The sequence below is a fragment of the Aphanomyces astaci genome (genome assembly GCF_000520075.1).
Source record: "Aphanomyces astaci strain APO3 unplaced genomic scaffold supercont1.60, whole genome shotgun sequence".
NCBI lineage: Eukaryota > Oomycota > Saprolegniomycetes > Saprolegniales > Verrucalvaceae > Aphanomyces > Aphanomyces astaci.
This window is the reverse complement of record NW_009798323.1, coordinates 334,931-348,826: the sequence shown is the minus strand read 5'-3', so window position 1 is coordinate 348,826 and position 13,896 is coordinate 334,931. Positions and strand designations below refer to the sequence as shown.

Sequence of the window (13,896 nt, the reverse complement as noted above, 5' to 3'; positions counted from 1 at the left end):
GAATTCGCAAGGTGGTTGGTTTACCTTGCGCAGCATTCAAAAATGCCTGTTTCACCTTGCTTTTTCTGGTTTATGTACGTTAAATAATAAAAACTCCACTCATTCACCTACGACATGTCCAAGCGAAGTACATTCGACGACGGACTTTTAAGCGTGAGATACACGTATATACTAGTATTGTGCATTTCAACCAAAGATGGACTTTTGACTCACAATTATGGTGCACGTCATCTAAGAACTTCGAACTAGTACCAGTATATTCCAAGCTTGAAATGTACTACGTAGTACAATGGAACGAACGATAGGTATTGTCCTTTTACCCAAAATTTGGTTGACTTTTGTGCTGATCCGTGAAATCCATCAATCGATTATGTGTACTGAAGTTTGTATGTAAAAAGTTGTCTTGTGGTGATTAGAATCACAGTAATTTCTGGCACACACTAATTCCATGTTGGTGATGGTTTCCTGCAATTTGATTGGCTAAATCCTTCTGCCGATTCTTCGGTAACGTTATATTTGGTTGTTCTCCAAATCACAATATCAATCGTACAGTAACGTTTACAGTAGTATGCATTATCACAAGAACGTGAGCAGGGCAAGGGTGAACAAGATGAGAAAAATGCACCACAACAGCGACGGGTACGCAAAGTTGTACAGGTCGAAGAGGTGCTGCAAGTACAGCACGATCACTTTGCTCGACAGTTTGCTTTCGCCGTGCACGCGGACGCCAAAGTTGATCGGCACTTCGGCATGCTTCTTCACGCGGCACTTTACGAATAGCTCGAGCGCGATCTTGAACCCCACAGAGTTCACTTCGCTCTTCCGCGCGCGTTGCAGCACCTTCGCGGGCACCCCGAAGAACCCTGTCATGGGGTCCGACAGTCCACTCAACGGCCGTGCCAACATGCGCGCGCCACTGGAAATCACCTGGCGGTACAGCGGCCAGTCCTTGTCCACGGAGAATTTGTCACCGCCGTATCGAGTACCGATCACGAATTCCGCGTCAGCTCCCTTGGACGAGTCAATAGCGTCCAGAAGGTCGGGCACGCTCTCGGGGGGATGTTGCAAGTCGGCATCCATGCACATGAGCAGGTCGCCTTTGGCCTCTTCAAAGCCGCGCAAGACAGCACTGCTGAGACCACGTTCAGTGGTGCGAACGATGATACGCACGTTCAACCCCGTAGCCGCAAGTGCTTTGATCGCTTCTTCAGACCCGTCGTTCGAGTTGTCGTCCACGACGATGATCTCCGTGGATGCCGCGCGCGGCCCGAGTGCAGTGAACACACGGGTCACCAGTTCCTTCAGGTTGGCGCTTTCTTTGTACGTAGGGACGACAATGGACGCGGCAATCGCGCCGCCGCCTGGTGCATTGCGGGATCGAACGGTGTCAGCCATGACGATGGACCGTGGAAAATGCAGCACGTGTCCTTGGTGGTGTTGCTCACGGGTGTTTCAAACACATTTCAAACAGATCTCAATCATGTTTCAAACACTTTGCTGTTTCCAACACGACTACAATGTGTTTTAAACGCGTTTAAAATACACAGCGTGGAGATCCAGCGTTGCATACTGAACCCAAGTTGGTTCACGGCGACTTTAGGAACTCGCGCCATGTCCAGCCAGGAAGCCACGGCGACGGAAACCGCCCACCGCGAGCTCTCTATGAACACACATGAAGCTGGAAGGATAACGAGGAGGCATTATCCCTTCGGTCGTGACCTGGTGCGCCATCTAGAGGAAGCTTCGTCCCCGGCGTTACCTGTCGGCGCGATTGTCGGCATAGCGCTTGGAGTCGTCGTCGTCGGCTTTGTCGTTTACAATTGCATTCGTCGCCTCCGCCTTGAGAACAGACGAAAGAAAACCCAAATGCAGATGGACCGTGCCTTGCTCGAAGGTGCCCAGCAGGACCCGACCATGTTGATGGACGACCCTTCCCACTTGTATCCGCCACCGTCGTCGTCCACTACACCTAAAATCCCAAAACGTCCCGACATCGGCATTGTCCAAACGCCCATCGAACACGTTGTTGGCAGTACAGGCTCGGACGACTTTGTCATCATGGGCAACAACGGGAAACCACCTCCAATCCCACGTCTTCCCAAAGCGAACAAGGTCGGCGTGCATCATGTCACTGCCCCACCTGCCTACATACACCCGTCGTCCACGAAACCACTGCCTGCGCCAGGTACACCAAATGCTGTACATGATGTATGTCATCCTCCTCACGACTGGAGTTGCAGGGAGCCACGCGGAATCATCGTTTGCCGCATCCTGTATCAGTGACGACATCGCTATGTTGCAGTCCTCTCGTGGCGGCAGCTTTGACAGCGAGGTCGTCGAGCATACAAAACCACGCGCCGTGTAGACTCGATCGTGTTTATGTCGAATGTTATCGTACCATATCGTGGGTTGCACGGTTTCAAATGGTTTGACCCGCGCATGCTCTGGACACGCCGCGCCAAGATGTCGTCGCCAACAAGTCCATTCGATCACTGAGTTCAAATCGACTTGTTGGCAACGGCATCTTGGCGAACTCATGACGCTGCATGTAGACTTGGCGGCGACGGCCACGAAGGAGTCGGAAGCTCATCGACGAGGCGCCCTCGTCGATCGTTGAGCAAATGGGAAAATGTCCTTTCTCCGAGACCTGTAGAGAAGAAAATAAAATTCCATTATAATGCATTCAAGTCAACATTAAAAATCGATAAAAATATTACCACATTTGCAGTTTGAGGGAGCGATAACACCACGATGGACTTGCTGGACGAACTCGATCAACTGCTCGCGCAAGAGCGTGACGGCGGCGCCACCCCGCCGACATCCTACGTCCATCAACTTAGCGGATACACTTCCCAAGAACCTCTCTTGACGCCGCATGGCAAGCCTACTCATCCGATGTGCCTCCCGCTACCTCTCGTGCCGCCACCAACGGTGTGCCGTGAACACGTTTCGTGTCGCATGCAGGTTCGCTCATGTGTTGCACGCAGGTCGCCAACGTTTCCGCCGCCCACTTGCTCGCGCAGGCTTCCATGGACGAAGCCTCCGCCTTTCTCTGGCAAGGAGACCCCAGCCGGACGTTAGTCGAAGTGCCGGTGTCGATCAATCGAGTGGACATCAAGGCTGTCAAGTCGTCCATGGTGTCTACATCCCCAGATCCATGAGAACGTTCAATCACTCAAGTGTCATAGGTCATGAACGCCATGTCTTTGTCGTACGAGTTCGCATCGATCGCCGTGGACGGCCAGTCGATGGCAGAAACGTCCAACCTCATGTTGCGCAAACCCACGCAACTCCAAGACTACGCGCGCGGCAAAATCGGCAACGTTCCATTCACCCCTGGCGGCGACTCCCTCGTCACCTCCGACACCATCGATCCGTCGATGGCGTCTCGACTTGCAAAAGTCTACACGACCGATCCTGCCGCCGCTCTCGCGGTCGCCTCCGACTGGGAAACCCATGTACGTCGTCGCCTCTCCTTCTTCCATTCATTTCCCGGTCTCTCTCATGCCGCTTGCATGCAGTTGGATGCTTTCTTTCTCCCGGCTCCGGGATTGTCGGAAGGGTTTACGCACGACGACATCGCCCGCCTGTCTGGAGCTTCGTCCGCTCCTGCCGTCATGGAGGTAGGTAGAAGACATGCATCGGTCATGCGTTTCCCAGCCTAATGTACGTCTTGCGCATCCCGCATTAGCCGTCGGTTGCATGCGACACCGTGGGCGTGAATCCATCGACGCTGCTTCGACCGTACTACGACGTCGTCGCAGATGCACACTCGCTGCACGCGCTCACTCGAGCGATCGCCGACGACAAGGCGCTGCGAGGTACAGTCTGAACAGTATATCTGCTTTGGGCATATTCCTATATATTGTTATATTCCTACTATGGCCATAGTATTTGATTTTTTCACCACTGATCATCCTCCTTTTATAATTTGGATTTTTGTATGTCAAAAGGTGTTGTCCTGTGGTGGTTGGTATCACACTAATTGAAGTCACACACTAATTTGACATTGATGCTGATTTCCTGCAATCTGATTAGCTACATCCTTCTGCCGATGATTCTTGTGTACATGTATTTGGTTATGTCGGTTCTTTCTCCACAGTTTAGAATAAACACAATGCAATATATATATATATATATATATATATATGATTGCCACGCCAATGTTGGTACGACGTACGTAGCTATGGACGTGGGAAACCCAGCGTTATCGGTACAAAGCCTTCTCAGTGCCGCCGGCGACGATTTAGCGTGGGGCGACGACGACGAAGAGCCTCCAGCCACCGCCGCGACTTCTCATTCCGACCAAGTGAGAGTGGGGCATATGGATGAGATATCTGATTCATGTCGTTTCTAGTTGACAAAAAGTAACGCTGACATGCCAAGCAACGTCGAACCGTTCGAAGAAGAAGAGTGGCTGGAGGTGTCGAGTTTTGCAGAAACAGCAACTACCGCAACAACAGCATCGTTCGAGTGGGCGAGCGTGGCCGAAGTGGACGTGTCGGACTTTGACTCAAAGGACCTGGCGATGAAGTTTCCGTTTGAATTGGACTCGTTTCAAAAGCAAGCGGTGGTGCACTTGGAGAACCACGACTGCGTGTTTATTGCTGCGCACACGTCGGCTGGCAAAACGGTATATATATATATATATACACCATTCTTTCATGTACTAATAATATCTTTATCGACACTGTATCTCACCGTGTCTTTTTTATATATCTAAATTGTATATACAGTAAGTAGTTAGAAGTGGGTATGTCGAACGATTCAGACAAGTAATCGGTCAAATTAACTGAAATGAGGTCAAATTAACTGAAATACGCATGTGGGGAGTTGTTATATGGGTTGTTGTGTATATCTTGTCTAGTATGTAGTAGTAATTGGTTGTTTGGATTGTTAATATTATTTTAGTTTCTTGTGTAGGATGTATTATTATTATTTTAAAATTGTTGATGGGGAGTTGAACTAACTGCTTCGTATGTAGTAGTAGTATATATAACAGCAACCGTCGCTGGATTTATTATTATTGTACCTCAAATATATTTTTTATATATCTCCCACACGACATGGTCGCGTATGTCTCTCTCTATACATCTTGGTTGTGTAGATCTTGTTTAATGTGCAATAGTTGGTGGTTTGGATTTATATTTCGTCGTCGTACACATGGAGAACGAACGATATTGCTGATGTATATATATATTTGTATATACATATATACTTGCTCTGTTCCACGTTACTGCCGACATTTCAAAATTCGCATGTTCCAAGTTACTGGTGACATTTGCATTTCATTGGCTGTAATTCTTCAATTTCTATCAATATCGAACATTTATGACATTTCATTGGCTTACAATTGCTTTAAGCGTTGATTATAAACCAATCTTTTGCGAAAATTCTTTTCAACAAAGTATCGTTCGCCCAAATTGAGTGAGGGCTCGATTGTCTGTGTCAATTCCAAGGAAATGTCGGCAGTAACGTGGAACAGAGGAAGTATATATGTATATAAAACAAATATTACGTCGTACACATGGAGAACGATATTGCTGATGTATATATATATATATATATATATATACATCAGCAAAATCGTTCTCCATTGTTTTTACTCTTGTGTATCCGACGTAATATTTGTGTTTTTATCGTTGATTATGGTGATGATTCGTCTAGTTGTTAACTAGTTGAATATGTATGTATACAGAGTAGTTGGTGATGTTGATTGATTGTTATATTCGTTTTGGTGTGCTGTATATATATAGGTGGTGGCCGAGTACGCGATAGCCATGTCCCAGAAGCACATGACTCGTACAATCTACACTTCGCCGATCAAAGCGCTGTCCAATCAAAAGTACCGCGACTTTCGAACCAAATTTGGGGTCGACAACGTCGGATTGATCACGGGCGACGTGTCTATTAACCCCGAAGCCAGTTGTTTGGTCATGACCACGGAAATCCTACGGTGGGAAAAAGATATTATTCCATTTCATATATTTAAAATATAAATGTTAGATCGATGCTATATCGAGGCGCGGACGTGATTCGGGATATTGAGTGGGTCATCTTTGATGAGATTCATTACCTCAACGACTCGGAACGAGGGGTCGTGTGGGAAGAAGTACGTACGAAAGTATCGGAATTTAAATCGATTTGATTGGCTACCTCAGATGAGCTCAAAATTATGAACCAATCAAAACCCATTTCTCAATGAAATTCAACCAATCAGATCGATTGTGGATCGGTTTGGTTGGCGCGATTCGACATCCCCAAATTTGTATATCAAATCGACAATAGATGATATATTAGTACCTGGTGTATGTATGTATATGTGTTGGTTTCTGTGTGAGAGGGATGCTTTTCGTAGTGTAGTAGTGAATTATTACAGATATATATATTTATTTCCGACTGAATGGTGGGGATAGATGTGGTGTTTGGTCATATTCCCGAGGAACAAATGATGTATTTTTGCACTCTGGACTGCAGTCGAGTCTAGAACGTACAACTTGTATATATATATATATTTACGTTGTAGTTGTGAAATACTTGACACACTCGTGTCATTTGATTGGTCGATGGGGGGGTCTCCAACGAATGAATCATTTTGATTGGCTGATCGGGATTAATAATTCCTGTATCTACTGTACGACCAACTACTTTATTCTACGAAGGACAATATCCTTTGTAGAATAAAGTAGTTTTAGAAAGCGTTTTGATTGGCTGAACCATGCAGAACTCTTGTAAAGGGGTTGGGGTTCAGAATGGTTTTTGATTGGCTAGTTCATTCTCTCAAATCGATTTGCCAAGTCTATTCGATTCTACTGGCGACGACTACTCCAATTACGAACCGACTTGACAATGAGTTGCTCAGCAAAAGTACAATGATATATATATATATATATATACTGTCCTTTTACTCAAAATTTGGCTGACTTTTGTACGGAATCGCCAAATGTATCGATCCAATTTGTTTGTACTACTGACTTTTGTATGTCAAAAGGTGTTGTCCTGTGGGGATTGGTATCTATCACACTAATTGAAGTCACACACTAATTTGACATTGATGATCGCTGTTTTCTGCAATCTGATTGGCTCAATCCTTCTGCCGATGATTCTTGTGTCCATACAGTATTTGGTTGTGTGTCGATTATATATATATATATATATTCTCCATGTCTCTCCATGTTAGAATATAAACACAGTAATATATCACTTTCTAATGTTGTCAGGTGATCATCATGTTGCCCGAGCATGTGTCGATGGTATTTTTATCTGCGACGACCCCCAACACGTTTGAGTTTTCCGACTGGATCGGCCGCACCAAGCAAAAAAAGATCCACGTTATCTCCACATACAAACGCCCAGTACCTCTGGGCCACCACCTCTACGGTAATATATATATATATATATATATATATATATTGTCCTTTTACCCAAAATTTGGACTTTTGTGTGGGATTCGTCAAATAACTATCGATCGATTGTGGATTCTTCGTTGTACTGACTTTTGTATGTCAAAATCGTCCAGTAACTACTATTTCGACGTTGAATTTGTCGACGAGTGGATGATTGGATTGGCTACTTGATTCATGTTGTGTGTTTTGATTGGTCGATCATCGATTGTCGTCTGCCGATTGGGTGATTCTGCTCATTCGATTGAGAGCAGCACCCCACTCACTCCACATTCGAATCGACTTGACAATATATATATATATATATAAACCTCTTATTTTATATGCTATGATTGTAATATTATCATCCTATGGTTGTAGCGGGGGGCGAAATCATTCCCATCGTGGACGCATCCACAAACCAGTTCCTGCCCGCGAGCCACACGTATGCTACTCAAAAGGTCAAGCCCAAAGAAAAACCCAAGGGAACCAAAGGAGCGCCTTCTTCTTCTTCATTTCGATCCAATATGGGCCGCGGCGGCGGGGACAAGGCCGACTGGACCAAGTTTATCCGCCTTCTCCAAGATAAGACGCTCTTGCCCGTGGTAGTGTTTGCCTTTAGCAAACGAATGTGCGAAGAATCGGCCAATCGATTGGCGGGGGTACGTACGACGTGTACTCTGTCACAAATATTCCATATGCGAAAGGCTGTTTGTCTGTGACAGAGTAAGTTATTGCCGAGGAGGATAAGTATGCGTTTGAATAGATGGACTTGAGTTCGTCGTCCGAGCGCTCCGAGATTCACGTGTTTTGTGCCGCCAGTATCAGCCGATTGCAGGTATTATTAATTGATGATTATTCCAAGATTGACCAATCAAAACACTTGTTTCTTTTCAATTGGCCAATCAAATGCCAAGGAATAATCGCTCCTCAACCACACTACTTGGACGTTGTATTCCATTTCGATATTATTATATTCATGTCTACCGCTTCAACACCACCACAATCGACTTTTACATTCTTTCACGACAATCCATACCTTGTATTTGTGTGCTTTTACTCGGAAATAGAATATCAACCAGGTTGGGATATATATATATATATATATTTATATAGGGAACAGACCAGCAATTGCCTCAAGTGCTCCAAGTCCGGGATATGCTTCTGCGCGGCATTGGGGTCCACCACGGCGGTCTGCTTCCGATCTTGAAGGAGATGGTCGAAATCTTATTTGGCCGAGGGCTGGTTAAAGTGCTTTTTTCCACGGAAACATTTGCGATGGGGGTCAACATGCCTGCTCGAACGGTACTATCTATATAATATATATATATATATATATATATATGGAGTTCTATCCTGGTGATGTGGTGGTGGTATAGGTGGTGTTTAACGGTATTCGTAAACACGATGGAAAGAGCTTTCGGGATCTCCTGCCTGGCGAGTACACGCAAATGGCTGGCCGCGCTGGACGGCGGGGTCTCGACGCCATTGGCACTGTGATCATTGCTTGCTGGGGGTACGTACATATATATATATATATACATCGATATGAGTCATATTTGAAGCTATTTATGCAATGAATTATTACATTCGAGTTTAAAAATGAACATTTGGAGTGCAACAAGCCAAACTACCGTCTGTGTCGTTGTTTGTACCGTGAAATATAATATCAAACGTGATATATATATAATGATATGATTCAATGTAACCAATCTCAACTCCCAATCAATATTACAGATGGAATATACTTCAATAACACATTGTTGTTCCAAGTTGTGGGTATATATGACATGTTGTTTATTATATATATCGATTTGTGATATGGACCCACGTACCTACCTATATATATATATATATATATATATATATATATATATATATATTGTAGGGAAGTGTCGGACACGACGTCGCTGCGCACGATGCTGCTGGGGCTGCCGACCAAATTGGAGAGCCAGTTCCGCCTCACGTACAACATGATTCTCAACCTGCTGCGCGTCGAGGACATGACGGTGGAGGACATGATCAAGCGCTCATTCAGCGAATTCCGCACGCAAAAGGCCCTCGCATCGAAGAACATCCCCCACGCCATCCAAAAAGCCAAAAAAGTACCTTCAAACATATATATATATCCTACTTTGTCTATATATATATATCCTACTTTATATTGTCTCGATATATATATATATATATATACCCTACTTTATATTGTATCGATATATATATATATATATGCGTGGTGATGTGCTACAGTACGTATATATATATATCCTACTTGTTTATAATATATATATATACATGGTGATCTGCTGAAACATTTGCATCGCTCTTGAAATATGTACAATGGTGGTCGTACATATATATCTATGTATCTACCTACGTAACTACGTTGGGAACGCATACATGTATATTGTATCCAGACCCTGCTTGGCTGCGGTATAGTTCGACTGATATATATATATATTCATGGTGATCCATGTTTGACCAGTACGTGTAGCTTTGCCTGTCTCTCTATTACGAGACTATATATATATTCACTTGTGGCATTAGATCCTCGTGCGTTTGGAGGAAGACTTGGAACATACCCACGGTGGACAACTGGATTTAGCCCACGTCCAGTTGTTTTACGAGCTCACGACGCGCACGAAGCTCTTGGAGAAGCATCTGGTGGGGCTCATTCTCAGCTCCAAGTTTGCCGCCGCGGCGCTGTGCATTGGGCGTGTGCTGGTCGTGTCCACCGCCGACTTGGCCGACGCGGTGGCGATTGTGCTGCAAGGTACGTACCTGTCTTGTTCCTTTGAAACTGTCTGGTACAGTTAAGATGGTGATTGTCAAAGGAATCCCCATGGATCAATACTGATCTATTGAGTAGTAGTACTACTATATTTTATTTAGTAGTACTACATCATGCATGTGGTATTGTATGAATTGCTCAGAAATGAATATGACCCCACTGAAGTTTGTCATATTTACCTTGTTCCATGTCGAGTCGAGTTGGTTTTGTATATATATATATAAGACCAGCTCGACTATATATAAAACCAGCTCGACTATATATAAAACCAACTCGACTATATATAAAACCAACTCGACTATATATATATATAAAACCAACTCGACTATATATATATATATATATGGTGGGCTAGCTCCTCCTTGGGATCAACCACCATTCTTGTGTCTCCACTTGTTTTTCGTGGTTGCTCCAGTTGTAATATATATAACACTGTATTGATGACTAAACATTTGCATGGTGGTATCGTTATGCATTGAGCCAATAGTTGGATCAATGTTTTGGTGCTGCTGATTCATCCGTCGATGGTTTGTTATGCAGAAATTTGTATGTGTAAAACACTAAAAAGTCGTACATTGAGTGACGGTTGACGAGAGATGCTTTTGATTGGGTACTTGATTCGCATTCTGGGTTTTTGATTGGTCGATCAATCGTTGTGTGCCGATTTCATTCGATGTATATCGAGCCCCCCAAACACTTCCATTTCGTCATTTACATATATTTATTTATATATACTTCCTAGTCAACAAAGGCACGGTCAAGTCGTTTGTGGCGCTGGCACTGTGTCCGGCATCGTACTCGCCGCCGCCCGCCGCCGCCGCCGACACTGCCCCCTCCCATCTTCGCTCGGGTATGCTGATCCCACTAGGGCGTCGGGAGCCCAAGTCCGCTGGACTGAAAGTGGGCGACACGGGGTCGCTGCTGGGCAAGCATTATGTCGTGCTGGAGCTACCAGAGTCTTGTGTGGACCTCTTAACCCAGGTATTAATTATTGGGTATTCTCGTTGCTGGAAACTATAGACCTTTTCTATGTGGATTTTTGCCAAATTCAAGGTATCCATCGATCACTTGTTTGCACTGAAGTTGGCATCACACGAAGTAGTTGTTGATTGGTTGAACTGATGGTTTGGTGCAATCGGATTGGCTAAATAGAATGCTTGGGCCGATGATGATTCGTCTGCAACATTTGGTTGTGTCGTATATATATATACATTCGGCACGTCGTTCCAGTGTTGAAGACACAAATAAACACAAATATACTCATGTCTTGTCGTTGATATATGTGGACTGGGCACAATCAATATATTCAAGTATCCTGTTTAAAGTATATTTTTAATATATGGGGTATATGTATATATATACATACACAAGTCAAGATATGAACATCTTGGAAGCTAAACTATAACGAATCGATGATTGGTTCATCCAGCACTTTGATATTGGCTAGAAAACGTCATTCTAAAGTACATAGTATTTGTCAAAGTCGATTGATTTGGTCGAATTTTAGTGTCCTCTCGAGCATAACAATTGAAATATGGTCGTAGGACAAGGGAAGCACGGCGGTGCGCAATTTGCTCGAAGCGTCCGACGTGTCGGTGCTGTCTCGCGCGATGGAACTGCTTGTGGACATGGAGCCCAAGATCAAGTACATACATATACCAATCCTTTTTGATATATATTTCTTGGATTGTATATATATATATATATATATATATTATATATATATATGACATGGATTTACGTAGGTACATTCTGGACCCCCGTGCGGATCTGAAAATGAATGACATCGACGTGGTCGGCGTGTACAGTAACATTCAGCACATGTATGGCCTTATGCAGCAAAACGTGTGCTTCAACTCGCCATTCGTACTGCCAGTCTTGGGGCAGTTTGCCAAGGTATTATATACTACTCACATTTGCTATATATATATATATATTACGTATGAAAGTGTACATGATGGTTTGTGGATTTGAACTATAATATGGCAATAGATTGCCAAACTGCGCGAGTACGTGGCAGGGATGACTGCGGCGCTGTCCAACCATTCGCTGTCTCTGTTCCCCGACTTTCAGCAGCGTCTTAAGGTGCTCACAAGACTGGGCTACATTGCCCAAGACAACACTGTCCAAGTACGTCGTCCAGTATATATATATATATATTGATACAATCGATTGGTCTCTTTCGTTGTGTGAGAATATTATATATATATACGATGGGATACATGTTTATATGTATCGATATATCTATGTCAAGGGGCACCAATCGACGTCATGTCAATATATATATTGATACTTTTCCAATTGATTGGTCTCCACCTAGTGTGATTTCCAATTTGTGTCGACGTATTATGGCCATAGATATTGATAGTTTGTGGCAATCGATTGGTTTCCTATTTGTATATATATATATATATATATATATTCGGGATATAAACATATATGTTTTGATATATTTAGGTCAAAGGGCGCGTGGCGTGTGAAGTGAACACGTGTGAGGAATTGATTTTGACGGAAATCATCTTTGAAAATGTATTGGCGTCGTTGGAACCGGAAGAAATCGTGTCGGTGCTGTCGGCGCTGATCTTTCAGGAAAAGACCCAAAATGCCACCACGTTGACGCCTCGGTTGATGGAAGCGCAGACAACGGTATGATGTATATATATATATATATATTGATGGGTTGGATATATTATTAGGTGCAAGCGATTGCATTGTCGTTGGGATTGATTCAACTGGAAGCGCATTTGGAAATCGACCCCAATGAATACGTCAAGTCGACGCTCAACTTTGGGCTCATGGAAGTCGTGTACGAGTGGAGTCGAGGTAAGGCTATTTGTCCCCATAATATATATATATATCAAAGAACATGTTCTTTCACATGGGATGATAGGCATGCCATTCAAGGCCATTTGCGAATTGACGGACGTACCTGAAGGGTCGATTGTGCGCTGCATCACGCGACTGGACGAAGTGTGTCGGGAAGTTCGCAACGCCGCTCGGGTAAGTCCATTATGATATATATTCTGATATATGTATATATTATTGTGATTTATGATATTCAACGGGGGTATATATATATCTATTCTTAGGTGATTGGGGACCCCCGGTTGTACCGCAAGATGGAAATTGCGTCGGAAAGCATCAAGCGCGACGTTGTGTTTGCCACAAGTCTGTACTTGTCCTAGTCGCCAACTCTCGTCTAGATTAAAACAATTGGAAAACCTCCAAGATAAGAATAACTAGCCTCGTTTAACTAGAACCACTCTTTTCTACAGTAATTATTGACGTTACCGGTGTCGAAGCCATAGTTTTCAAGTGAAACGAATCAATTTTCAGAAGAGTGTGTGGCTGGCCTCGGTCCATAAGTTGGCAATAATAGCATCGAAATGTGTTTAGTGGTAATCGCGAGATTAGTACTTCGCTAATGCGTTCATTAATTACTGCGAAGTATATTACTACTACTTATATTACTACTAGTAGGTGTTACTTCCAAGTAAGTAAGTTAACTACTACAGTAGTAGTTAGTTTACTTGGAAGTAACTTTCTACCGTTAGTAGCTCGTACATTCAGCTCATACAGTGTAGAAACACTCGTTCCAGTCGTTGTGGTCGGTCCATATTTCTTACGAGAGTATTACTTTACAGTTCAGCAATCAATACACGTTGAGAGCGATTGCCGAGATAAGTAGTTTTACAACATTATTATTATTAAACAAATCAAAAT

General features: G+C 43.8%; 3 protein-coding genes across 3 annotated transcripts; 2 read left to right on the top strand and 1 right to left on the bottom strand.

Annotated features, from left to right (window-relative positions):
- Positions 1-499: 499 nt before the first annotated feature.
- On the bottom strand, positions 500-1,450 carry H257_14700 (hypothetical protein). Its single transcript, XM_009842595.1, has one exon. It carries the CDS (start codon positions 1,393-1,395, stop codon positions 577-579), a length of 819 nt encoding a protein of 272 aa, XP_009840897.1. The 5' UTR covers positions 1,396-1,450; the 3' UTR covers positions 500-576.
- Positions 1,451-1,563: 113 nt separating this feature from the next.
- On the top strand, positions 1,564-2,457 carry H257_14699 (hypothetical protein). Its single transcript, XM_009842594.1, has 2 exons — positions 1,564-2,185; positions 2,241-2,457. Exons 1-2 carry the CDS (start codon positions 1,612-1,614, stop codon positions 2,363-2,365), a joined length of 699 nt encoding a protein of 232 aa, XP_009840896.1. The 5' UTR covers positions 1,564-1,611; the 3' UTR covers positions 2,366-2,457.
- A 267-nt stretch (positions 2,458-2,724) lies between these two features.
- H257_14698 (hypothetical protein) lies at positions 2,725-13,451 on the top strand. The gene is made up of 24 exons (XM_009842593.1): positions 2,725-2,931; positions 2,988-3,137; positions 3,189-3,458; positions 3,522-3,623; positions 3,692-3,821; positions 4,185-4,309; positions 4,358-4,633; positions 5,757-5,956; positions 6,007-6,112; positions 7,221-7,380; positions 7,764-8,044; positions 8,149-8,220; positions 8,499-8,687; positions 8,762-8,898; positions 9,271-9,487; positions 9,930-10,155; positions 10,916-11,154; positions 11,718-11,818; positions 11,919-12,069; positions 12,166-12,303; positions 12,631-12,819; positions 12,870-12,996; positions 13,064-13,173; positions 13,263-13,451. Exons 1-24 carry the CDS (start codon positions 2,752-2,754, stop codon positions 13,356-13,358), a joined length of 3,972 nt encoding a protein of 1,323 aa, XP_009840895.1. The 5' UTR covers positions 2,725-2,751; the 3' UTR covers positions 13,359-13,451.
- The last annotated feature ends 445 nt before the right edge of the window (positions 13,452-13,896 follow it).

Coding starts and splice junctions, on each gene's coding strand:
- H257_14700 (XM_009842595.1), bottom strand. CDS start 1,395: ATGGCTGACACCGTTCGATCCCGCAATGCACCAGGCGGCGGCGCGATT.
- H257_14699 (XM_009842594.1), top strand. CDS start 1,612: ATGTCCAGCCAGGAAGCCACGGCGACGGAAACCGCCCACCGCGAGCTC. Junction 2,186..2,240: donor GAAACCACTGCCTGCGCCAG/GTACACCAAATG, acceptor CTGGAGTTGCAG/GGAGCCACGCGGAATCATCG.
- H257_14698 (XM_009842593.1), top strand. CDS start 2,752: ATGGACTTGCTGGACGAACTCGATCAACTGCTCGCGCAAGAGCGTGAC. Junction 7,381..7,763: donor TCTGGGCCACCACCTCTACG/GTAATATATATA, acceptor CTATGGTTGTAG/CGGGGGGCGAAATCATTCCC. Junction 11,155..11,717: donor GTGTGGACCTCTTAACCCAG/GTATTAATTATT, acceptor ATATGGTCGTAG/GACAAGGGAAGCACGGCGGT.